This window comes from Capsella rubella, unplaced genomic scaffold (assembly GCF_000375325.1).
Source record: "Capsella rubella cultivar Monte Gargano unplaced genomic scaffold, Caprub1_0 scaffold_4, whole genome shotgun sequence".
Classification (NCBI taxonomy): Eukaryota; Viridiplantae; Streptophyta; class Magnoliopsida; order Brassicales; family Brassicaceae; genus Capsella; species Capsella rubella.
The window spans coordinates 7,076,633-7,101,857 of NW_006238920.1; the positions used below are offsets into that span (position 1 = coordinate 7,076,633).

Genomic DNA, 25,225 nt, shown 5'->3' on the forward strand with positions numbered 1-25,225 from the left:
AATGGAAACGGAATGATGTTTCAAGATTATTCCAAGATTTGATTCCGTTTCACTTAATGATTTGTTCAATTTAAAAAATATTTTTTTTAAATGATACAATTATAAAATACTCTCTTAACCATTTCCATTAGTCAACGGTAAAACTCTGTCTAGAATATTCAAGTGTAATTTTCAATGTAGTTTTATAAAAAATGGTAACTTGTCACCATATTAGTGCAAGAACATTTGTGTTAAAACTAGATTTAGTTTGTTCAACGCGTTTTTGGGTATATGTTAGATCTCATAAAAAGCAAATGTATTGGTAATTTGACGACCACATTTTCTTACACGTCTCCAAGAATATGACATGAAGACGTATTCGTATATATAGTGTAGACAAAACCAAAAACAATTTTTGCTTTGTCAACATTTTTTATTTCCAAGACAATGAAAAAAAGAAAAGAAAGGACATTCATCTTTAAAGATATATTTCTTTGTGTCTTTTTGTAGATTACAAAATATTGTATTATTTTCATATCTCTTAATAACTCTACAAGGAAGAAGATTAGAATCCAAATTCATAAATCTAGTTTTGACACTTAAGTTTGAAAAAAATTCATAGGAAAACAAGATGTTAACCTTGGTTAGTTTAAACTCAACATAGCGTCAACAAAAGTAATACATTAATTATTTCTACACACAAGAAAAGAGTATGAGCCAGACTGGCTAAATTGTTATGCACTTTTGCAACTTCTTTCTATCATCCACCTTCACATGAGTAGTAGCCTCATCTTCAAATTGTTCCAATTGCACCGTGAATAGTTCTCCGTTCATGATGGAAGGCACTCTTATTGACTCAAACTCCCTAGTTTGTGTTGGACTTTGTGGAAATGGAGTGCTCCGATTCGTTGAAGGGTATGAACTTCCTTGAGTAATAGGTGAACTCACATTATGAATGGCATTCTCCTTGAACGTATGAGACTTTATGTCTTTCTCATCAAAAACTCTAACCAAAGATTTGAACTTTCTACGGAAGGAATGTTCAGAATCATCGAAGAGTGTGTGCTTGTGTTCATACAAGAAGGTGGCCAAGAAGATGAGAAGTGCCAAGAATGAAGTGATGCCTGCTATTAGAAACAGACCCCATAAGCTACTGAGGCTGAGACTCTTGGACGAAAGATCGGTGTTCGGATCAGGACAATTACTTTGTTTCTTGAACCATTTATTCTCGATATGTTGCATTTCTTCGCTTTGAGTCACATTCAAGATCGCTCTTGAGAAATCATCCGTCAAAGGTGAATTCTTGGGAAATACCTACACAAAGCAATGAATATACCCAAATACTCAAAATACATATATCTTTTGTTATTTTTAAAATTTAAAGTGTAAAGTAAAAGAACTTACAAAGCCAAAACCAGCCGTCTTAAAGGTTGGTTCTACCATGACATATTTAGAGCAGTTCTCAGAAAGGATAAGTTTAAGATAGGCCACTTCGTCGAAAGATGCTGCAATTGTCCCATTGGAAAAAAGCTCATCGCATTCTTCGGCAGAACCAAAAGGTTTCAGCTGAGATTCATGAAACCCTTGACTTTCCAAAAGCTTAAGCACAAAAGTCCCACGTTGGTACCCTACATTTTTGTTATTACTTATGAGATCTTTCCAGTTCGTGACCTCTGGTTGGAGCCGCTGTACTGTAAGGAAAGAGGTGAGATTCGCCGTATAGCTCTGAATCAGCACAAACACCACGAAACACCACACTAACACCACAAACCTCGCTAAATTGCTCACCACCTTCTCACCTATATACACACAAAAAAGTTGCACTACATCATAATAACATTTTCCCAACGTTATCCTACTACAAGATGAATCATGCAGGACTCAAACAATACTACTACACTACTTTAACTTAGTTCTTGATTGGTGTAACTTACGGTGGGCAAAGTTCATAGTGGAGAAAGCGAACCAGAAACTAGTCCCTATCTGGTGGTGAGGCGGCCCACGGAAGTCGGTGTTGACTCTATGTTCTAAAATCCACACAATAAACCCAATGAATACGAAAAAACAAGCGGTGGTGACCCATAGGCCTAAGCTCCAAGGATTGACGAACACCCATGTATTCTTGTTCTTCTTGTCCTTGAGCTGCACCATCATAGACACTCCAGACTCTGTGTATGGTAGTGTGAAATCAACAAACTGTGACCTATTTGCTATGATGCTTACATCTCCCACAAATGCGTCGTACGTCTGAGTCATTTTTTTAGTAATTAATAACATGTTAGAAATAACACATTAAAGAGGAAAAAAAGACACATAACACACGTATTCTACATTATACTCACTTTACTAAGTATTAAAATTAAACATCAAAGAACCTTATTGTTACTTTGTAAAAAAAGGGGAAGAAAAAGAGAACTAACCCCAATATAGACTTGATTTACCATTTCGTCGTAGTTCTCATCTGGAGACTCGAAAGCAATATATTTAGGAATGACTGAGTAAGGCAACTTTTTAAGAGTAGCTTCGAAGATGTCAATACTGTAACCCGTGGGAATCATCTTGTTACTGATTGGATCTGTCTTTGCATCGACAAAACTTAAGAAGCCTTTCTTTGCCGGAACGCCCACTCTAAGAACCTTCACATTTGTTGGAATCTCCCAACCTTTCGGAACAACTCTCGACTTTCCGGGCCATATTACGGGCCCGAACCTCTCCCTTACAAGGGACATGGTCTTTTTTGAATGAGCATTCATAAGTCCATTGCCTGGTCTCCAGAACCCGATAATATTCTCTTCATTTCCAACAATATTGATGACCTCATATGTTGATAATTTGAACTGCCGGTTAATGAGTTCAAACTCTCCAGCTAAACCCTTGAATCTTACATTCGAAAGTGCCTTTAGAAGACTTGGACCGTACTGAGAGACCCCTAAGGTCCCTATATCTGTTTTGTTATTTGCTGAAGCGGTCGGATTATCATACCACAAGCTCTTTATACTGGCTTTCTCCACGGCCATGGCTAATGCAGTGATCGAATCATATGCTCTTAATGCAAAAATGTTCAGCTCTACATCCTTCCCCTTCAGTGAGTTTTTCTTCCAACTCAATCTGAAATCTTCGAGGTCATTTGATTTAGGGATATGGCTCCTCACACCTAAAACCCCTTGCATATTCTCCAAGCAGCTACCACGTTCGTTAGATTTCAGCAAATTCATCATTCCATCTGTCAATAACCATACATATCCTTCCTCCATCATCCCGATCTCTCTGGCTTTCTGAAAAAACCGGAAACCGAGAGTTGATGGCATGTGGACGACGAATACTCTCGTTTGCATCGTCATTAGCTTATAAAGCTCCTTAAGAATCTGATCATCATTAGCATCCTCAGGGATCAAACATCTATTGACAACAAAAGCTTGCACGTCACTTAAAGCGTCAGACAAGTAAGGCATTATTCCTTTTCCGAATTCGTTGTCCACATATATGGCAACGATGTTTCTCCAGCCGAATGATTTGACAATGGCCGCAATGGCTCTAACTTGGGATGAGTCGTCGAGAGTGGCTCTGACAAAGTAAGGGCTATGGATGGATGTCAGTGAAGGACATGTTGCCGAAAATGTGATGGTTGGTACTTGTGATATGTTGGCTAGCCTGATCATAAACTCAGTTTGCATGGAGCTTCTTGGTCCAATGATGGCGCTCACTTTCTCGTTCTTGATTAGGTCCACGGCTGCTTGCACCACAAGCAAACATAAAGAATAAGAAATAAATGCTTCTTTACTTCTTCTTTAAGATTAACAATTATTTATTAACGCAGAGCTAAAATACTAAATGTATATTCTGACGAATCGTAAAGGAAGACTTTGTCAATCAAACTATAAGAGTACACTTGGATTTGAATAATTAACAAAATATCTCATCTTCATATTCTTATGAGAAGACTTAATAGACCAAGTCCATTGAATAACGATTGATTATATACGTTACAGATTACCATAATAAATTAGTAGCTAAAACAATTGCCATTAAAATAATTGTTAAAGGGTTGAATACTTGAATATACTTGTAGTTGTTTGAGTGTTAATCCAAAAGTTTGCTTTCATATATGGCTATTATAGAAATAGCTTACAGTTTAAGTTATGTAATTGGTAAGATTCAAAGAAAATACCATTAATATAATTAAGTGATGTGTATATGGTCAATTGGTCCTAACCTTTAATTCTTAATAAGTGAAACTTATGTATACTTAATGCAAATAATGTGGTGCATGCAGTGGAGAAGCAAGATACAGAGAAGACACTAACCTGCAGCTGAAGCCTGAACGACATCTTCCATGGAATCTCTTACGTGGATCTTAAGTCGTGTTGTGTAATCAGCATGTTTACTATAGAAATCAGACAACGACATGTTCATGGATGTGAGGCAGATCTTGGAAAATGGAGTTTGGAGATCAAGAACTACTCCTAATTTGATTTCAGTTGCTTGGTTTTGTCCTAAACCAACCTCCATCAACACAAAACCCCAAACGAACGGGAGAAAGTAACCCATAAAGAAAATATTAGAAGTTTTTGTAGAGTTCATCATCTTTATCCAAAGATTGAGAAACTTTATGTCATTCTTTTTTCTTTTTCTATTGTATATAATATACCTTTTGTTTTGTCTCTCTTTTTTTAAGAATTAATAGAGACAAGGGAAAAAATGTATGGACGAGATTCTAGCTAGTACGAGCTAGTTTTTGTCATTATCTACCATAGTCACTTCTTTTTTGGGCTATTGCGTTTACTTTGAAAATTCGCCAACCACTGTCTTTGTTGGTGTTGAAGAGAAGACACTACTGATTCGTCTTCTAGCTAGCAAGATCGGTTCCATATACGGGAAAGAATATTAAAATATTGGAAAACAAAGAAAGAAAGAAACTTCTTGGAAAATTACAAGAATCCAACATATCGAATTAAAAGTATTCATCTCGTTTAGTTATTTATTGTAAAATCATGTATGATTAGATAGGTCAATGATTTATATATATAAAACTTACCAATTTATATTACATTATAAGTTTCATGAAATCATGTATTGTAGTTTAATATTCTTAGTTAAATCAAAACATGATAAAGACATAATTATTCCCGCACAAGACACGGGTCATCCAATGTAACTATTGTTCATTTTAACCTATTTTTGACACTATAACATCATCAGTAGTTACCTCATCATCATCTTGTTCCAATGGGGGCAGTATCAAACTCATCTCTCTGGACAAGAGACACACATCTTGACTCAAACTGTATATCTTGCGCCGCCGGACTTCCTTGCCATGGAGTCATCTGCACTGTCGAAGGTCTTGGACTGCATTGCGTTATAGGTGAACTCACATTATGCACGGCACTCTCCTTGAACATGTGTGATCTTTTGTCTTTTTCATCAAAGTTTCTAAGCAAAAAAGTTAGCTTTTCAGAAAAGGAGTTTTCCGCGTCACCAAACAATGTGTGCCTGTGCTCGTACAAGAACTTGGCTACGAAGAGGATAAGAGCCAGGAATGAAGCAAGTCCAGCTATTAGAAACAGACCCCAGAAGCTACTAAAGGTGAGACGGTGAGACGACAGATCAATAGAATCTGGATCAGGACAATTGCTCTGATCGAACCATTTCTTCTCGATATCATTCATTTCTTTGCCTTGAGTCACATTCAGAATCGCCCTTGAGACATCTCCCCTCAGAGGTGAGTTCTTTGGGAATACCTACACAAAGATATATCATTCCAAACAAAATGTCAAACGAGTAAGATAACTAGATATATAAGTGCTGATTTGTGAAAGGAAAAAGAAGGTTAACTTACAAAACCAAAACCAGCTGTCTTAAAAGAAGGTTCAACCAAAGCATATTTAGGGCAATACTGAGAGAGGATAACTTTAAGGTACGCCAATTCGTCGAAAGCTGCTGCGATACCGCCTTTCGTTGGCCCATCAGATAAAAGCTTGTTGCAGTGTTCGGAAGTAGTATAAGCCTTGAGTTGAGTATCACGAAACCCCTGAGTTTTTAGAAGTTCACGCACGAAGGAGCCTAATTGGTACCCTACACTAGTCTCTCCATTTCTGATGAGATCTTTCATAGTTATGACATCTGGTTTGAACCGTTGTTCTGTAAGGATAGATGTAAGATTCGCTGTGTAGCTCTGAGTGAGCACAAGCACCACAAAACACCACACAATCACCACAAACCTCGCTAAATTGCTCACCACCTTCTCGCCTATACACACACACACACACACACGCACAATCACATTTTAACACACAAGAGAAAGCTACGACAATATATGGAATCTTTACTTGTGTAAGTAACTTACGATGGGCAAAGTTCATAGTGGAAAAGGAGAACCAGAAACTGGTGCCGATCTGGTGGTGAGGCGGTCCACGGAAGTCAGTGTTGACTCTATGTTCTAAAATCCACACAATAAACCCAATGAAAACGAAAAAGCAAGCGGTGGTGACCCAGAGGTCTAAGCTCCAAGGTTTGAGGAACATCCAAGTGTTCTTATTAGTGTCTCTCATCGGCACTAACATAAACACTCCAGACTCCGTGTATGGTAACGTGAAATCAACATACAGTGACCTGTTTGCTATGATGCTTACATCTCCCACAAATGCGTCGTACTTCTGACTCATTTATAAATGACATACATATAAAGACCTAACTTGTTAGACAAGTTAAGTGTTTTTTTAATTTATACGTTAGCATGAAAATAGGGAAGAAAGAGCGAACTAACCCTATTATAGACTTCGTGGACCATATTGTCGTAGCTTTGATCTGGATAATCGAATGGGACGTATTCATAAATGACTTGGTAAGGCAGCTTTTTGAGAGCAGCTTCAAATACGTCGATGGAGTAACCGGTCGCGGTTACTTTGTTTCTGGTCGTATCTACGTCCACAAATTTTAAGAAGCCTCTCCTCACTGGAACACCTACTTTAAGCTTCTTCCCTGGAATATCCCAACCTTTAGGAAAAATTGTGGACTTCCCTGGCCATGTCACCTGCCCCAACGTTTTGTTGTTTGAAACTGCATTCACCAGTCCACTGCTCAGTGTCCAAAAACCTATAACATTCTCTTTATTTCCAACAAAATTAATGATCTCAAACGTTGATGACCCGAGTTGTGCGTCAATGAGATTGAAATCTCCTGCTAAGCCCTTGAATCTTACATCTGAGAGAGCCTTTAGAAGACTTGGGCCGTAGCGAGACACCCCTAGAGTCCCCAAATCTGTCTTGCTATTTGCTGAAGTGTTTGGAGTATCATACCACAAGTTATTTGTGTTGGCTTTCTCCACAGCCTTAGCCAATGCAGTCAGAGAATCATACGCCCATAGTGCGAAAACGTTCAGCTCTGGCTCATTCTCCATAAATGGATTCTCATTTTTAAACGTTCTTTTCCATCTCAAGTCGAAATCTTCAAGCTGTTTTGATTTAGGGACATGGCTCCTTACACCTAGCACGCCCTCTAGAGTATTCAAGCTACTACCGCGGTCGATATGTCTCATCATATGCGTTATTCCATTAGTCATTAACCATGCATACCCTGCCTCCATCATCTTCTTCTCTTTAGCTTTCTGAAAAACCCGTAAAGCAAGACTTGAACCCATGTGAACGATGAATACCCTCGTTTGCATTGCTATGAGCTTATCGAGTTCCTTTGAAATCTGGTCATCGTCAGCCTCCGCAGAGATCACACTTCTTTCGACTTTCACGTCTTGTAAAGCGTCAGCCAAGTAAGGCATGATGCCTTCACCTAACTCGTTGTCCACATAAATGGCGACGACGCTTCTCCAACCGAAGTATTTGACAATGGCGGCAATGGCTTTGACCTGGTATGAGTCGTCGATCGTGGCTCGGATGAAGTAAGGGCTTCTAATGGATGTCAAGAGAGGGCTTGTTGCAGAGAATGTGATGGTCGGTACTTGAGCTTTGTCAGCCAGTCTGATCATAAACTCTGCTTGCATAGAGTCTTTTGGTCCGATGATAGCGCTCACTTGTTCGTTCTTGATTAGGTCCAAGGCTGCTTGCACCACAAGCAACACAACAACAACAACGGAAAAAGATTAGTTTATTAACAATCGAATAAGTTAGTGTATTAATTTGACACTTGAGTTTAATATTAAATGTGTTGAAAACTAGAAACTTTCAAGCTGAGGTGACATGAGCAAGGACTTCTTTTAATGAAGATAAAGAAAGATAAGAAGAAAATGAAGACTTTGTCTATATCAATAGCTTCCTCAAAATACAGACCACATAAGACGTTACTTGGATTCTGAATAGTCAACAAAATGTTTCATCTCTCTTCCAACCAAGCATGTTCAGAGAACTTACTCTCCTAATTATTTTCCCATTCTAGCTACCAAGAAAACTTCTTTAATAATTAGCAAAATTTAATCGGCTAATTGTATTTTGCTCCTTTAATTAAAATACATCGATATTTTGTGATTCTAGGATTGAATTTCATTTTAAGATCATACTTGATGATGGACGACAAAACCGAGATACTTAAATTATGGTAACTCTTCATATATGCATGCTTTTTCATTCAAGAACAACTGTTAATAAATGCTTATAACCGAGAAGAAAGAGAGAAAGAGAAGAATCAAACCTGCGGCTGAAGCTTGAACAGCATCTTCCATGGAATCTCTAACATGAAGCACAAGTCTCGTGCTGTAATTAGAATTATCCTTATAGAAATCGGACAACGACATCTTAATGGCAGTGAGGCAGATCTTGGAAAAATTAGTTTGGAGATCAAGAACTACTCCTACTTTGATTTCACGTTCTTGGTTTTGTCCTAAACCAACATCCATCAACAAAAAACCCCAAACGAACAGGACAAAGTAAGTTAGAAAGGTATGATTAGCTTTTTTTGTAGGAATCATCATCGATCGTTCTCCAAATATTGAGGAACTTTATGTAATTCTTGAGTTTTCCCTTTCCTATACATGAATATATATATATACACACAAGAAGAAGGAAAGTGACGTATATAGTTTTGTTTCTTTGTGACTCAACTTATTGAAATTGAAAATCAGGTTCAAAGAGGAAAGATCTTGGAAAGCAACCAAAAACTTAAGTAAAACACACTTCATGAGATACTACTATCCACGTTGACGTGGTAATGGGCTAATAATGGTTCGCAATTTTGAAAATGTTTCACTATAGGTTTTAGATACGTAAAATTATCTAACTAATTTATTTGTTTAGTCGAAATGTTGCCATGCTTTACACGTATTGGAAAATTCGGTGTATAGACTATTTTAACGGTTACAATCGAAGATTAAATTAATCAGTTAGTCAAAAACCGTATCATTCGATGCTTAACAACAAAAAACAAAAACAAAAAAAGATTATAATTTTTTACGTTTTTTATTACAAATAACGATATTTATCAAGAATTACAAAAAACAATACCACAAAGTTATGTGTACGAAGGATCTATAAATTAATATCATTTTTAATGCGCCCTTTCAAATATAATGTTTTGTGTTATTATTGGATTTTTAGTATTTTTAACTTTGAATAAGAATTAAAAAAAGGTTAGTGTAGAAACTTGATAAGGACAATGGAGATAGAAAAAATGGTCCAAATGGTAAGATGAAGAACTTTGGTGTAATCTAGTTGAATTGCTGAATCTGCTGATTTTTTTTGTTTTTTTTTTGTTGAATTTAGCTGAATATATACATTTTCTAAATAGTAACCGAATAGTTTTGCTGTTATTTTTTGTTTTTTTGTAATTTTTGGCCGGATCTAATAACATAATTAAGATTTTAACTGTAAATATTGTCAAATAATTATGAATTTTAATAAAACAACTTTTTTTTCCTACTTTTAATAAAACAACTTAACGTAATCTAATCATAACTTTTATAATAACAAATAAATACTAAATGATCTAAAATTAATATTAATATAAATAAATATTAGTTAGAAAATTGAGTTATTTTTCACTATTAATTTGTACATGATTAAAATATGTAAATAATTATTAAAAATCTTTTTCAAAGCATTATTGAACACTATAATTTTAAAAATTAACATGATAATATAATATAAGATTATCTAATTGATTTTTCTACTGCTCTCTAGTAGTTTAATCAGTTATACGATGAAGATGAGTAAGCACATTTTTAAATTTTTGATATGTAAATAATTTTTTAGCATGGTTATGAGTTGTTTTTATGAAATTTTGAGGAATCATTTTAAACTATCTAAAAATTATTAAAATTATTCCAAATTATTCACATCTATCTAAATATCCGAATACGAATCTAACTCTCGTCCATTTTATTTGTGTTTTTATATATTAAATTATCCATATATTGCATCCGTATTTTTTGTGGGCCCAAAATATTGATCCATATTATCAGACTTTTAAAAAATAGAAATATATGATATAATATATTCTTTTTGATATCTAAATTATTTTAGCTCGATTTATACTTTTGTTAATGAGAAATGTAGCAAATCCCAACTACTTTTCTCTGAATTTTTGTTCAAGTTCTTCATATTGATTTGAGCATTTTGATCAATTTATGTACCAACATTAGAAAATATCAACAATTTTGAATTCTCATATGAATTGAGTTAAATTTGAATATATTTAAACAGATCATTGAAAAAGAAAATTTTGAGTTTATTATTTGGTAATCCAATGATTAAAAAATCGTTGTTTTCCTACTTGCTATGATACTACTGCTTCAAATCTATTTTACCGTAGATCGAAATACTATATTTTCGACGACAAATATAAAAAAATTTCTCACTTCTAAAGCTAATTTCTCATCACTTTTAACATTTTTTTTCGGATTAACTTTTTTTTTACTGGCATTTACTTTTTCGCCGCTGCCCACTTCCTCGCCACCTTAAATATAAACTTTAATGATGTGAATGAAAATCCCACAAATATACACTTATATGTTTCTAAATCGATTCTTTTTTGTAAATTTCAAGTCATGTTAAACAAAACATAACGTGTATTATTGTATAGAATTTTTTAATATTCAGAAAAAACATTATACATAAATGAAGTGAAAATGGTGGGGCTTTGCGTTAAGATTTAAGACCCACCAGCCGACCTGACCATGTCCTACTCAGCTTACACATGTTTCCATGTGACCTCACCACTTCTTCTAATCCCAATTTTACAATTCCCTGTCTTATAAAATTACACTCTCCTACAAAAGAACGAGTTAATTTAACTTTTATAACATCTAAGTTGTAATTTTCTTTTTCTATACCAAAGATAGTACTATGCTTTCATCATCTGAACACAATCTCTCTCTTTTCGATACTCATGTTACATTGTTTATTAATTGACACGTAATATATTGTAAGTAAAAAAAAATCCATTGGCTAAACCATTACCACTTACGTCAAGTCCCATTCAACACTATGATTTTGTTTTTTTTTGCAAACACTTCAAACTAGAAAGCTTTGTCATGTCGTGTTTCAATATGTTTTTGAAACTTGTATTTCGTATTTAAAGAAGTTTCTTCGACATTGAAAGATTACTAATAAAACACAAAACATTATAACAGTGATTGTATAATACTTTAGACATAAAGATGGATTAGAAGGTATCGTGCAACGGATCTGAAGATAACATGTGAGGTTTATTTTGACTTTTAACTGTGCACAAACGTTTGACCTATCATTAGAATTTCACATTGGTCAAAGAATCTCTTTATCTCTCAACTCTCAAAGTCTCTCTGCCAGTAAATATTATCAATAACAAAAAAAAAAAATAGTTCTAAAGTAAATTATTTTCTGTGCCACTTTCTTTTTTAGTAATTTAAGGACAAACTCACATGACCTTTTTTCTATGTAACACAAACTTATTTAAGTATTTGATTCTATTTTACTTTTGCGACATGTCTAATCAAACCGATGATACTAGTAAAAGGTGATAAAAACCAAAAATATATCGAACGAATTATAAAACTTTGAACGTTCCATTGATACTCCGTTAAACAAAAACAGCTAAATGCACATTTTTGTGGCTCTGTTTAATATTTAACTTAGACTTTGATTAATGATTTGATTAAAATAACATATGGTGGTCATTATGTGGATCCAAGAGGGAATCTAAGTTCCAAGATGGAAGTTGAGCTTTGCCTCACAGAGGAGAAACAAATATCTAATAGATAAAATGAGGTAAACACAAAGTTCACATTCTAAACTTAATTATAACAATTTTTAAGAAAAGTGGCTGAATTAAATTGATTATTTTTGGTGATACTTTAAATTTCCAATATTAGATTATTACATGAAAAAATAGCATATATCTTTTATAGCCTTGTTTTGTTTGTGGCCTTAGAGTATTTTATAATTATTTTTGTAATAAAAATAGTAACTTTGGATACTCGTTATTATTAACCAAATTTCTAAAAATTGTTTTTCAAAATAATAGATTACAAAATATAATTTATTTATAATCAATTTATAAAAACTTAACATTGATTAATTAGAAACAGAAAAAATAATCGTTAAATGTTAATATTAATATGACCTGTAATAATAATGGTCAAAGCAAAGGTAAAGTTCCTGACAAAATTACATTAAAATTAAATTAATTGAGAATGTGAAATGTTTGACCAGTCAAATTACAGAAAAACATTAAGCTACAGTCTAACATAATGGAGACACAAGTGACCAGTGTGTGCGTAATTAACGTACATATTTGTGCATTGATATTGTTGTTTTTGTTTTGTTTTGACAACAAACTTACTTAACAACAAATTTATAAGCATCCAACAAATTATTTCTATATTTGGGTTTACGGAAACCACATGGCATTGTGAATCAGTGAGATGCTGTTTCTGCCTCTCTTAACATTGTACACTTGTTTTTTTTTTTCTTTTTAAAAATCCATTGCTTGTTTGAACATGACTTAACATAAATCTCTTGTACTTCATGACATTTTAACTAAGTTAATTATAAACTATGAGAAAATGCACTTTTTACTGTTATTGTTAATATAGCTAGGGCTTTATGAATTTCAAGTATGTAATGTATAACAAACCTAAATTTCCCGTTTGGGTTTAAGTTACTATTAGCGAAGAAAAAAAAAATTAATTGTTGAGTTTTACTTTTGTTACTCTAATGTTGTTGTTATATGTAAAGTGTCAGATTTCGCAAAACGATGTATATATGTGTGTAGAGTATTAATTATAGTTTTGTTTCGTTCACACGAGTTTGAACATAAGTCAAAATGAATGAACAAGAGTTGAAGTGATAAATCAAATTACAATTAAAGATAGAAAATACAAAACAAGAACTAGGGACAATGTAATGTGGGTTCTTTCTTTGTTGCGTAAATCCAGGCTGGTTTGAAGACATAAGTGAAAAAAAACAGGTAGAATAACTTTAGACCAAACCTGTCTACTCTTCCTATCTTTTAAAATGATCATTATCATATTAAGCAACAACACCTATCTTTCCATCCCCCTTTGCCTCTTCTCTCCAACCTCCCACACACAATAATACCTTATTTTGTTTCTTGCTGAATATATAAGAATGAGTACTTTCCAATATTTAAAAATAATGGTCTTACAATTATTGGTTCGATATGAATGTACATTTTTAATTTCAAGATTTCAAGTTTTTTGAAATGTAATACTACTTTTTCTCAATTCACAACAATTTCAGTTTTACAAAACCGATTAGTTGTATATAATGCATGTTTAAAAAATATAACTAATGTTTGCCCAAAAAAATATATATAACTAACGTAAATTATCTAATAAAAATGAATTATTTGAAAACAATAAATTATCGTGCGCAAGAAAAAAAAAACTTAATTTTTAGCATTGCATAATTATAGAAATTTGTTTATCTCAAGTGAAATATAAATTTAGAGGAAACAAAGATATCACCAAAGTGTAAAGCTCAGTGAAAGAAAGAGTAAAGACACACAAAATACATCAAAACACACATAAAATGTAAGAAGACTTACTCGGACACTAAATATAACAAACAGAAAACCATATCAATAAAATATGGTAAAAAGGAATATTAAAAACCTAAGCATAGATTTATTTTCTTTCAAAATGAATTAGAGTAATAGTTTTACTAGAAGGGCACTGTCATGCCAAAGGGAATAGCCAAAGCTCTACCCGGAATATTCTCTCCATTGGGTCTTCTTCTATACTCGTTTGTATGATTCTTCTTATTCATTTCGATGACTTTTTTTTAACTCTACTACTACTAGACCATTAATTTTATACAAAATTATTATATTCATCCTCCACATTATTTTCTTGTGATTCCTGTCCCACTATGCCAATAATATATAGAGGATCCCTATTTATATTATTATTTTCAATCATATATAAATTAATAGAAAGAAACATATGCGTACATATACACACTCACTGATACGAAAAAAAGCAATACCGATAAATTTTCTCGTGCTCCATGTTGAGATCTCTCTCTCTTTCTCTCTCTCATGTGACTGACTTTAAATGAAGATTATGATTGTGCATATATATCTATACTATTTATAGAGATAGAGATGTGTATGTCTTACTGACTAATACTATTTGTAATGCATGCAATGCATATATAAAACGTACGACATTGGTTCCTCCAACATTCATTAATGGCAGATCTCAAGAAGTGGATTTCGACAATGTGTAGATCTTGTGGTAAGAATAAGACCTTGAGTTCTAAAAGATCTAACCAATCCGACTTTGCCACGTTAGATATGGAATAATTCACTTTATAATGTACATATATATACGTCGTAATCTAATGATCTAAGTAATACAATTTCCATTAATCAAAGCATTAACTATATCGTCAACGTTAAGTAAGAAAAGCCCACATCCCCAAACCTTGTGGATTCTGTTTCTTTATACTCCCCAAAAACACTCATTGCAATTGGCCATTTTTAAAAAGAAAATGGTATGGTATTCATATTTTCATTTTTATATAAACCAATATCTTTCCTATTGTAACTGGGATTTTTTTTTTTCACAGAAAAACTATTTTTAGTAAAATTTTACGAATATACCATTTTATTAAAATAATTTTAGATTTATCATTTTAAATTCTTAAATTATCTATATTTATGAATTTTATTTACTTAAAAAATACATACTTTATAAAAATTAAACTTTAAAAACAAATGAAACCGACTAAATAACACAAAAAATAATAAATCCATAAAATTTTATTAAAAATGAAAAATCCACAATCGCCACTCCGAAAATTCCCTCTTTAGTTAATTACTCGTTAAAAGATGCTGCCACAACAAAATAAATGTAACAAAATTATTACTCCACCTTTTGTTACCGTAAATAGTTTAAAAAGTTGTTAAGTACACCACCTTTTGAGATTAAATTTTCTAGGATAGAGATCTTTTTGGAAACCACTAATTTTACTTTTTTGGAAACCACTTAATTTGTACAACGTTTCAATATATCTATAGTAGACGTGGTATACTAATCTACAAGCTATTACTAATTCTACGTATCTTTATCATAGCTAAAGCAAATTAGTACTAAGTTAATTTATAGTATACATAAGAAACTTAGATGATTAAATACAAGTTGACACTAAATAGTTCCTAACTCGATGGAAAAAAGTTCATAAACCTCATGACGAGCTAATTAAAATACTAATACCAAAATTTTATTTTTCCATTGATTATTTTAGCCATTTGCCATTGATTAGAAGTATTATTACTAAAGAAGCACCATATATAATAAGCAAAGAGACACTCTCACTTCCTCTGCTTCTATCTCTCTCTCTCTCTCTCTTTCTCTGAATCACTATCTCTTCTTCGAGTTCAATCACCACAAACTTACAATCAAATACACAAAAGAAAACAGTTAAGACCCATTCATCTGAATCTGAATCCAAAATCTCTTTCAGTCTTGTAGAAGCACACATTATATTATATATTGATGGAGGAGAAGTGGAAGCTGTCGAAGAAAGAGACAACAGCTTCTTCTTCTTCTTCTTCCTCTAAGTCAATGTTTTCTAGAAGCTTCTCAACAAGTGCTTCATCCACAAAGTCACCAATATTCGTAAGGAGTTCATCTACTAAATGCTCTATCCCTTCTTCCTCCTCTTCATCTTCTTCTTCAATCTCAAGAAGCTTCTCAAGAAAAGAGAGAAGATCTTCTTCTTCATCATCTTCTTCCATCACTCAGAAATACAGCAGCTTGGCTAAAGAACAGAAGGCAAGGTTTTACATCATGAGAAGGTGTGTGGCTATGCTTGTTTGTTGGCATAAACATGGAGATTCTTAACTAGATCTTCTTCTTCTTCTTCTTCTTCTTTCTTCTTTTTTTTTTTGTTTCCTTGTAATTAGATCAGTTTGGTTATTAAGGTTATTGTTCTATACAAGTACATTGTAAGAAGAGATTTTGTTCAAGTATTAGGGTTTCTATATATGCTTTCAATTATATGACTTGCATATGCTACATATATATTACACAAATCATAGACATGTGTGTATATATGTATCATTGATGCAAGTATTTATATGTATTAAGATAGGAATTATTGATATGTTTTTGTTTAGATTCAAACTATACAATATATCATGAAGTACAGTGTTTTTGTTAGGATTTTACACTGAATAGTCATTTTCAAAGGTCTCTTAGCTTGAAACAATTTAACAAAAACTCAATCTCCAAATCTAATGTTTATTTATAAAACAATATTCAAAACTATCTGATGCCATCCTTAATCATTTTATATAATGGATTCATGATTCATATCATCTAGTCAAAGATCTGAAACTTTTCTTTTAGTAACTTTTTTTAATTTATTGATTACGAGACGATAATGGAGTCCAGAACTTAATGTCAAAAATGATGATAAGAATATATCAAAATAATAATAATAATAATGGTATATGATGCTGTAGATCTTGCAAACACCAATAATGTCTGGAACTCTACTCGAATTTTGTTTTTTCTTAGCTTTTTTAATTTTTATTTTTATATTCCTTTTTGCATTTTTATGGCAGTATTTGGTGGCAGTATTTTTTCTGTTTGCTTTCTGAGTTTTTGTCTCTTTGATAGAAGAAAGATTCCCTCTTGGCAAATGAAAAATTCGTTAATTTCAATATACATTATATTTTTGTACAAAACTTAGGATATAAATTACTCTAGTTACGTACTTTACAAACTTAGTCGGCATTATTGAATTATGAAATGAAATCTATCTTTTCACTTTATTAAGGGGAAAAAAAAGTTTGGAATAATATTATATTGAGAATCCAATGAAAAGTTTTTCAACGACTACTATACATCCATCTTTTGTCATTATCAATAGACAAAAACGTTTATGTTTAGTGATCACGAGCTTTGCAGATTTGTTGTGCTAATGTCTTTTATTACAAAACTTTACAATTCTTTTTCATGCGTCAAAATATCATTACATAGAAATTATTACCATATAGCTCTTCATGTCACTCTTCTTACAAGAAAAAAAGGAGGAAACAAAAATAAAATAAAACTCAGAACTCTCTCAGGTGATAACAATTGAAACACACAAAAAATACTAAACGAGTGGAACAAAATGAAAAAAAAGAGAAACACAAATTGCTTTCTTTAAAGGGAATATATATCATTAGAGATAGGAGAGAAAAATGTGACGTGGAGTTGGCAGAAGCATTGGATCGGTCAGAGTCAACATTTAGGGAAATCTGAGGGTGGAGGAAGGATCTTCTGATTTGGAAGGTCACCGTCCAAAACCACCCAAGCCATGGTCAGACCCCAACTCAAATGTATCTCGATGTGGCAATGCATCAGCCACACACCTGTCACCCACCATCAAAACAATTATAGTAACAAACATATCATTTGTGAATACTATTAGGGAACCATCAACACTAGTCTTTTTGTTGTGTTACCAATTATAATATATGTTGTTATTGACAAAAAATGAATTCATAAATTCTTACCGGGATTATCAGCTAGGAAACGGATGGCGACCCAACCACCGGAAGGAACATTGATGGTGTTCCGTTCGACCGGATCGACTAGGTTATACTGTTTTGGGTCAATGGCCGGGTTAAAATTGCCGAAGCCTTGACCCACCACAAAAAAGTTGAAGCCATGAAGATGAATAGGGTGGGCCTCAATACCCAAGATGCTAGTGCCCTGTAACACCAATTCAACAGTTGTATTGTACTTCAACACCACAACTTTGGTCCCTCTTGAGACCATTGTGTTGTTTGGTGGCGTACCCGTGTAATTAAATGGGAAAATAGGGGCAGTTGGGAAATCTGTCATGAAAACATTTTTGGACTTGCCAAGGAAGTATGATTGTAACAAAGAAGTCTTGTTTGGTAAGATGAAAGACACATTGTTGATAGATGCTGCAAACTTCGTTGTATTCGTTGGTCCTTGGCATGTTTGGTTTTTAGGACAAGGGTTGGTTCCTAAACCGACGGTAAAGAAAAATTTCTTGTCCACAGTTTTTGGCACGTTAGCCGGAAATGTAGAGCTTGCCAAACTTCTAAACATTTTTGTGAAGTTCGCCGCGTAGCTTGTACTATTGATGGGAGGGAGAGATGGTTTAATGATAGAAAGGTTCTTGGAAGATTTGGAATGATGCTGGTACTGGAGAATCCCCGCAACGGTTGTATTATCAATTGTTCCTTGTCCCGTGAAGTATGGTCTTGCCAACATGTAGAAGGTTGCGTTTGGATAACTAGGTTTCGTTTTGAGTAGGACGTTGGTGGTTTGGCCCGGGCCAAGAAGCACGATGCTGGTTTGGAATGGTTTAACGTAGCTAGCATCAGCTTCAACAACCGTTAATGTATGATTGGCTATGGTAAAGAAGAGTTCATCATCGAGTGCAGCATTGATCAGTCGTAGTAGATACGTCTTTCCAGGTTTCACCATCAGTTTGTATGTATCTAAAAAGTAAATATTTGAATTAAAAGTGTTACAAAACTTAAATAGGTGTTCTTGGTTATGGACACTGACATAAAAAAGAAGAAGATGATCATTACCTTTTGTCGAGCAATTGTATAATGGGCCTGGGAGTCCATTAAAAGTATGAGCATCAGAGGCATTTGGACCTCCACCCGTCTGAAGAGCTTGTTGTACCACTGCTTGAGGATCAGCATTAAACCATTCACCTATACACAAAAGTTTTGAAATTCATGTGTTTTAGTCCTTTAAATCTATTATAGATTTTATTTTCAAAAATATATATATATTTTTTTGGCAAGCAAAAACATATTAAACACGCAAATAGATATATTAAAAAAAGACATTTTAATTGTTGAGTTTTCTTTTATATGATTTATCTAGAACATTGAGCATTCTTTGGAACTCATATATATCATGTAAGGTAAAAAAGATATGGTAAGAAAGATAATTACCAAAGATTATAGGGACTTGTTTGTAAGGTTTGGGAAAAGGGTAAGGCTGATGGAGTTTAGGGAGAATGATCAAGGGACCGTACACGGTAGCTCTCATCCATTGGATGTGTGCATGCCACCATAAGGTTCCTCTTTGTCCGGTCACTGTGAAGTTGTAAACATAACTTTGTCCGGTCCGAATTGGACATTGTGTCACATACGATGGTCCATCCGCCCATCCGGTCCTCAGCTGCCGGATTCCATGCCTACATATATAGTATACATTAATTTATTCAATCACAAGGCTCAGTGAAATAAAACAAGAGTTGAAAATTTAATATCATGATAAGAATATTAGAAAATAGTAATTTACCAGTGGATAGAGATGTTATTGGATACATGATTAACAACTTTGATTTGTAGATTATCTCCTTCTCTTGCAGTAACCTTAGGTCCTGGAAATTTTCCATTGACCGTCACGATCGTTTTTGTCTTGCACAATCTTGTAATGTTTTTAAGTTGAATCTGTCCGGAGGAAAAAATTAGAATAAACGATCAAAATATATATTAATTGTATCAAAATAGAGTACATATTTATAAGACTCATATTGAGACTAATTTATATAATTATACATCGAACTGGTAGTGTCGCGTGATTCCTGCAGATGCTGCATCGATGTTGTAACTAATGGTAATCAGAAATGCCACACTAAGATAATGCAAAACCCACGTAGCCATGTTTAAGGAAAAAAAATTGTACTTGTTTTTTGTATATTCAATAGTTTTGTGGTCAAGCTCTTAAGTTGGTGTATTTGAAAATAGATGGACATGGTTGAGCATATATATAAGGGAGATGGAGCATATGGTAGGGTTAATGGTTGGTAACAAAATTTAATGAAGAGAAAAAAATAAGATTATAGTAAATATGAATAAGTGATGAAGAAGATCATCATTTGTATTGATGATGTTATAGTTGGTCCAATTGTTGGACGATCCGAGTGAATTCAAAGTTAACTAATTGTGTGACTTTAACTATGATGATTATAGCTCTACATACAAGTTTTTTGTACCAATAAAATGATTAATTTACTTAAAATATTAGTTACGAACACTTAATCGAAAATTATATATATAAAATTTTAAATAAAAATGTAGAGAAAATTCCAAACTAAACATTTTCACTTTTTGCTTTTCCGGATATCAAAACTTGAAATGATATATATATATAATTTTATATTACGTTTATATATATAATTTTATATTACGTTTATGTGTTGTATATGATACCATAAACAAAGATAGAGTAATTATAGCGAGTACAGTAAACAAAGGATTATATATATGGAGGATGATGATGCGACGTGTACGTTGGTTGTCTGAAAACATATGTTCCAACAAAAAGAGAGTGTTGAGTGAAACTAAGCTTAAGGATCTTCACAGTCTCTTGGAAGACTCTCTCTTTCTTTTTGACACTTCACCCAATTCACCAATTCCTTTCAAGCAACATAAGACAACGATCGTTGGATTCAGCTTCACTTGGCAAATCTACTGTTTATCTGTCTAGCTCATCTCACTTTTTCTAGATATTTGGTAACTTTAGAATTAAGATGGTGCATCTCATTTGGTGAGATAACTCACTTCATTTCCTTTTATCCCATTTGACTATATGAAATCATCGAACTTATTTGGGAATGTTTGAGATGTAAGTTATGGTTTGGTGTTTTGCACATAGCAGGCAAACAAAAAATATTGAGGTAAAAATGATCTGCTAGCTAAAATATCTAATTAGTAGATGGCAAGAATTTGTGAACTTAACCAAGTCGCCTAAGTTCTGTGGTAAAGGGAGGTAAGTTCCGCCACCTGGATTCGAGTAGCATAGGCCACGAGGATTCGAAATTTAACATGGTTTTCCCCGGTCTCAAAAGATTAGTCTTTGGGCCTAGAAAACCTTTAGGAACACTCATGAGTTATCAAAAAAAAAAAATGAATTTGTGAACTTAATTTCGCGTAAATCATTAGACGATGCTCAAAATTAATTATTTGTACATAGTTTATGATAGCTAAAATGATAGAATAGATTTTTGTATTAGTAATGAAAAAAAACAATAGAAAAGCAAACACAAATATAAACGAGACACCAAAATTTTCATGAATTTTGATATCCTCAATTTATACTTCGAGATAAATCTCTATAAAAGCATTATTTTTGGAATTTTTGTCATGTCTAATGAATGTTTGCTATTTTCATAACTCATCCAAATTTAACATACTAGCTAGTTTAGCACAAAGTATCTAAAGAACGAGGAAAAATATTATTTGAGGCTAAGTTGATATTGGTAAATGATGAGGAATCAAAATCATGGTTTTACCAAAAGTAAGAAAGAACATAATAATGTTGGTCGTTAGTTGTAGCCTTGTAGGTTTACCAACTTCAACCCTTCTTCTTTACTGTTACATTCTTCAAAATTTCTATTTTTATCCAATAACATTATCTAGTTCTAACTACATACCTTTTTGGTTTTGAATGAATGAATTACTTTACTATGCTTTCTGTAAATCTTTTTATTTTGAGTATTTTCTTTTATAAAGTAAATTTATAATTACTTTATTCGGAAACATGATTAATAATTGAAAAAATACCATTACATATGTAAAAAGAATATCGGTCTATACTTTTATTTTCTGCATGAATTATTTTACGTTGTTATCCATATGTTTGGAGATTTATTTGAATTTCGGTTCGATATTTAATAGTTCGAAATTATTTTAATATTTCATATTATTCACCAAAAATACTCTTCATCCATTTGCATGCAAATGTATGTATTGGAATTATAAAGGCCTAGCTCTTTTTTTTTTTTTTTACGTCAACTCAAGAGCTTAGTTCATGTTCATTGGGCTTTAAATATATATTCAAAACCACAAACATAGAATTAAAAAATTCAAACTTTCTAAAATCAAAGCCCATATATGAAAGTGCATGTATGATGATGTTCTTCTAACAAATATTTCGTATTACTCGTCTGAGACCAACACCGATGACAGAGACGCAATCATGACCGAGCACGATCGAAGACCCAAAAGATACCTTTCTTAATTTAATCGCATTACTCTCATTTTAACCGTTACAGAAAGACAATTTTTCTTTTAATAATCAAAGAGGTTATGGTGGAAAAATATTAGAGAAGAAGATAATTAATAATGGGATCATTCAAGATTAATCCTTGAAACATTTCAGTATGTAGCATGTACGTTATATATATAACTTATAAGGGTAAAACTTATATATATATATATATATATATAATATTTTTTTATGAATATACAAATCGACTACATTACAGTTTTTCTACATATATTACTATTATTATTATTGAATGTTAATATTTCCTCTATCTAATATCTTATTTATTACTTAATCTCTAATATAGGTGACTAGAAAACAGAAAATGGAAAACCAAAAATATTAATTTGATAAAGAAAAAATATCCAATATTTATCAACATATATCTTTTAATTCAGTAGCTAATTATGACTGTATATGTTAATGTTTTTAATTAGGAGAAATTTGGAAAGAATGAATTTTCAGATGAGGTATAGTTGAATAGATTTTTAATAAATTAGCTACAAAAATTCATTATTCAACATCTAATATATTTATTTCCTAAGAGCTTTTATTGACTGAAGATATATCTTAACAACCATAATTCATCATTCATCCTATATATCTCCAGTCAACAAAAGCTCTTAGGAAATAAATAAAAGCTGTTAGGAAATAAAACTATTAGATGTTGAATGATGAACTTTGTGTGTGAATGTGTGTGTATGTGTTTGTGTGATTTGAAATATATATATATATATGTGTGTGTGTGATTTGATATTTCAAACTACAATACGATTATTACACTACTCATATATAATTTAAAAGCTTCTGATATTGAAAAATGACTAAATTCAATGTTTTCGCTGTCTTCATTATCCTTATCATAGGTTTGTTGTGTATTATTTTTCTAAATCTATAAATAAACCAATGTATATCAAATAACAGTGTATATCTTATATGTTCTTAAATGTAATTTTTTGTAGGGGTGATGGTAATAGAGACTCAAGGAGTACGAAGAACATCATGTGATAATGTAATTTTACATGAAGTTGACTGTGGTGTTGGCAATTGTTCTGCTATGTGCATGCAAAAATTGAGAGGCACTGGCCAATGCATCCGATCAGACGACAAAGACAAACTGGTTTGTCTTTGCGTTTATAATTGTAGGAGTTGAATGTTCTTTATGTTCTCTTCTGATAGCTTATAAGTTATCATCAAATCCTTAAGAAAATTGTATGAGATCTTTTTTTATATGCAATACATTTTTAATGTTTGAGAATATGCAAAATGTTATATGACATGATTAATCCCAATCGATCCAAATGAAATGCTATAATGGATGTTACAAGAAAACTTTGATAAATCAATTCGATCCAATGGTATATTCTTCAAATTATTTGAAATTCCCAATTAATCATAAATTTGTAAACACATAGAACAATAGAGGTTCTTCTTCACCAAAGTGGGAAACATGATACCTTATATTTGGGTAATGCTGGTGAATGAGTTTATTAGCTCTAACACCATTCCTTAACTTATAAACACCATCTTAGTCGACAACATATAATAACATCTTTGAACGCCATCATCAAAATTATTGGCATATTAGCTTTTGTAGCCGTGATTTGTGGGTTGAGAGAGACACATGAGCTAGATGAAAAAAAAATATTAGAGAAGAAGAAGATAATTAATAATGGGATCATCCAAGATCAATCCTTGAAACATATCAGGATATGTAGGTTACACTTTCTACATATATTATTATTGAATGTTATCATTTTCCATCTAATAATTTATTTATTACTTAATCTCTAATAATAAGACACATAATTTATCTTTATTTTATTTTTATTCAGTTACTAATTCTAACTGTATATGTTAATGTTTTTAATTATTATTTTTTTGGAAAGAGTTTATATTTAGATGAGATATAGTTGAATAGATATTTTAAAATAAACTAGCTACCAAAATTCATCATTCAATAACTAATAATTTTATATCCTAAGAGCTTTTATTGAATAAGGATCTATATATATGTGTGTGTGTGTGTGATTTGATATCACTATTCATATAATTTAAAAGCTTCTGATATTGAAAAAATGACTAAATTCACTGTTTTTGCTGTCTTCATCATCCTTATTACAGGTTTGTATTGTATTATTATTTCTCTATAATCTATAATTAAACAAATGTATGCCTTATGTTCTTAAATATAAATCTTTGTAGGAGTGATGGTAATAGAGACTCAAGGAGTACGAACATCATGTGATAATGAAATTTTACATGAAATTGACTGTGGTATTGGCAATTGTGCTGCTATGTGCCTGACAAAATTGAATGGAACTGGCCAATGCATCCGAACAGGCGAAGACAAATTGGTTTGTCTTTGCGTTTATAATTGTAGTGTTTGAATGTTATCTTTGTTCTCTTTCTATATCTTATAAATTATCATCAAGCAAAATCTTTTTTTATGCAATACATTTTTAATGTTTTGAGAATATGAAAAATGTTATCTGATATAATTAATCCCGATCGATTCAAATGAAATGCTATAGAAGGTGTTACAAGCAACCTTGGTAAATCGATTTGATCCAATTATATATTTTCATAACATTCAAAATTCCCAATTCATCATAAATTTGTAAACACACAGAACAATAGAGGTTCTTCTTCACCATAATGGTAAATAAGACATCAAAACATAAACACATGGAAATGTTTAATAAGACATCAAAACATAAACACATGGAAATGTTTAAAGGATATCATTTAAAGTTT

At 32.3% G+C, this 25,225-nt stretch overlaps 3 protein-coding genes, 1 long non-coding RNA gene and 1 pseudogene across 4 annotated transcripts; 2 read left to right on the forward strand and 3 right to left on the reverse strand.

The window, feature by feature from the left end:
* Positions 1–594: 594 nt before the first annotated feature.
* LOC17889999 (glutamate receptor 2.7) lies at positions 595–4,563 on the reverse strand. The gene is made up of 5 exons (XM_006293570.2): positions 4,284–4,563; positions 2,400–3,709; positions 1,914–2,226; positions 1,384–1,778; positions 595–1,293 (listed from the first exon to the last, which is right to left on the reverse strand). Exons 1-5 carry the CDS (start codon positions 4,561–4,563, stop codon positions 706–708), a joined length of 2,886 nt encoding a protein of 961 aa, XP_006293632.1. The 3' UTR covers positions 595–705.
* A 431-nt stretch (positions 4,564–4,994) lies between these two features.
* Positions 4,995–8,896, reverse strand: LOC17889921 (annotated as a pseudogene).
* Positions 8,897–15,764: 6,868 nt separating this feature from the next.
* On the forward strand, positions 15,765–16,506 carry LOC17890002 (uncharacterized protein DDB_G0271670). Its single transcript, XM_006296412.2, has one exon. The coding sequence runs from the start codon at positions 15,923–15,925 to the stop codon at positions 16,268–16,270; it is 348 nt and encodes a 115-aa protein (XP_006296474.1). The 5' UTR covers positions 15,765–15,922; the 3' UTR covers positions 16,271–16,506.
* An 853-nt stretch (positions 16,507–17,359) lies between these two features.
* On the reverse strand, positions 17,360–20,140 carry LOC17889040 (laccase-2). Its single transcript, XM_006293821.2, has 6 exons — positions 19,978–20,140; positions 19,718–19,869; positions 19,366–19,610; positions 18,991–19,119; positions 17,935–18,894; positions 17,360–17,790 (listed from the first exon to the last, which is right to left on the reverse strand). Exons 1-6 carry the CDS (start codon positions 20,080–20,082, stop codon positions 17,660–17,662), a joined length of 1,722 nt encoding a protein of 573 aa, XP_006293883.2. The 5' UTR covers positions 20,083–20,140; the 3' UTR covers positions 17,360–17,659.
* A 4,392-nt stretch (positions 20,141–24,532) lies between these two features.
* On the forward strand, positions 24,533–24,895 carry LOC17889536. Its single transcript, XR_002834461.1, has 2 exons — positions 24,533–24,592; positions 24,674–24,895. It is a non-coding gene; the product is annotated as an uncharacterized LOC17889536 (long non-coding RNA).
* The last annotated feature ends 330 nt before the right edge of the window (positions 24,896–25,225 follow it).

Coding starts and splice junctions, on each gene's coding strand:
- LOC17889999 (XM_006293570.2), bottom strand. CDS start 4,563: ATGATGAACTCTACAAAAACTTCTAATATTTTCTTTATGGGTTACTTT. Junction 1,779..1,913: donor CACTATGAACTTTGCCCACC/GTAAGTTACACC, acceptor GTGTGTATATAG/GTGAGAAGGTGGTGAGCAAT. Junction 1,294..1,383: donor AGACGGCTGGTTTTGGCTTT/GTAAGTTCTTTT, acceptor TGCTTTGTGTAG/GTATTTCCCAAGAATTCACC.
- LOC17890002 (XM_006296412.2), top strand. CDS start 15,923: ATGGAGGAGAAGTGGAAGCTGTCGAAGAAAGAGACAACAGCTTCTTCT.
- LOC17889040 (XM_006293821.2), bottom strand. CDS start 20,082: ATGGCTACGTGGGTTTTGCATTATCTTAGTGTGGCATTTCTGATTACC. Junction 19,611..19,717: donor AATAACATCTCTATCCACTG/GTAAATTACTAT, acceptor CTATATATGTAG/GCATGGAATCCGGCAGCTGA. Junction 17,791..17,934: donor TTTCCTAGCTGATAATCCCG/GTAAGAATTTAT, acceptor GGTGGGTGACAG/GTGTGTGGCTGATGCATTGC.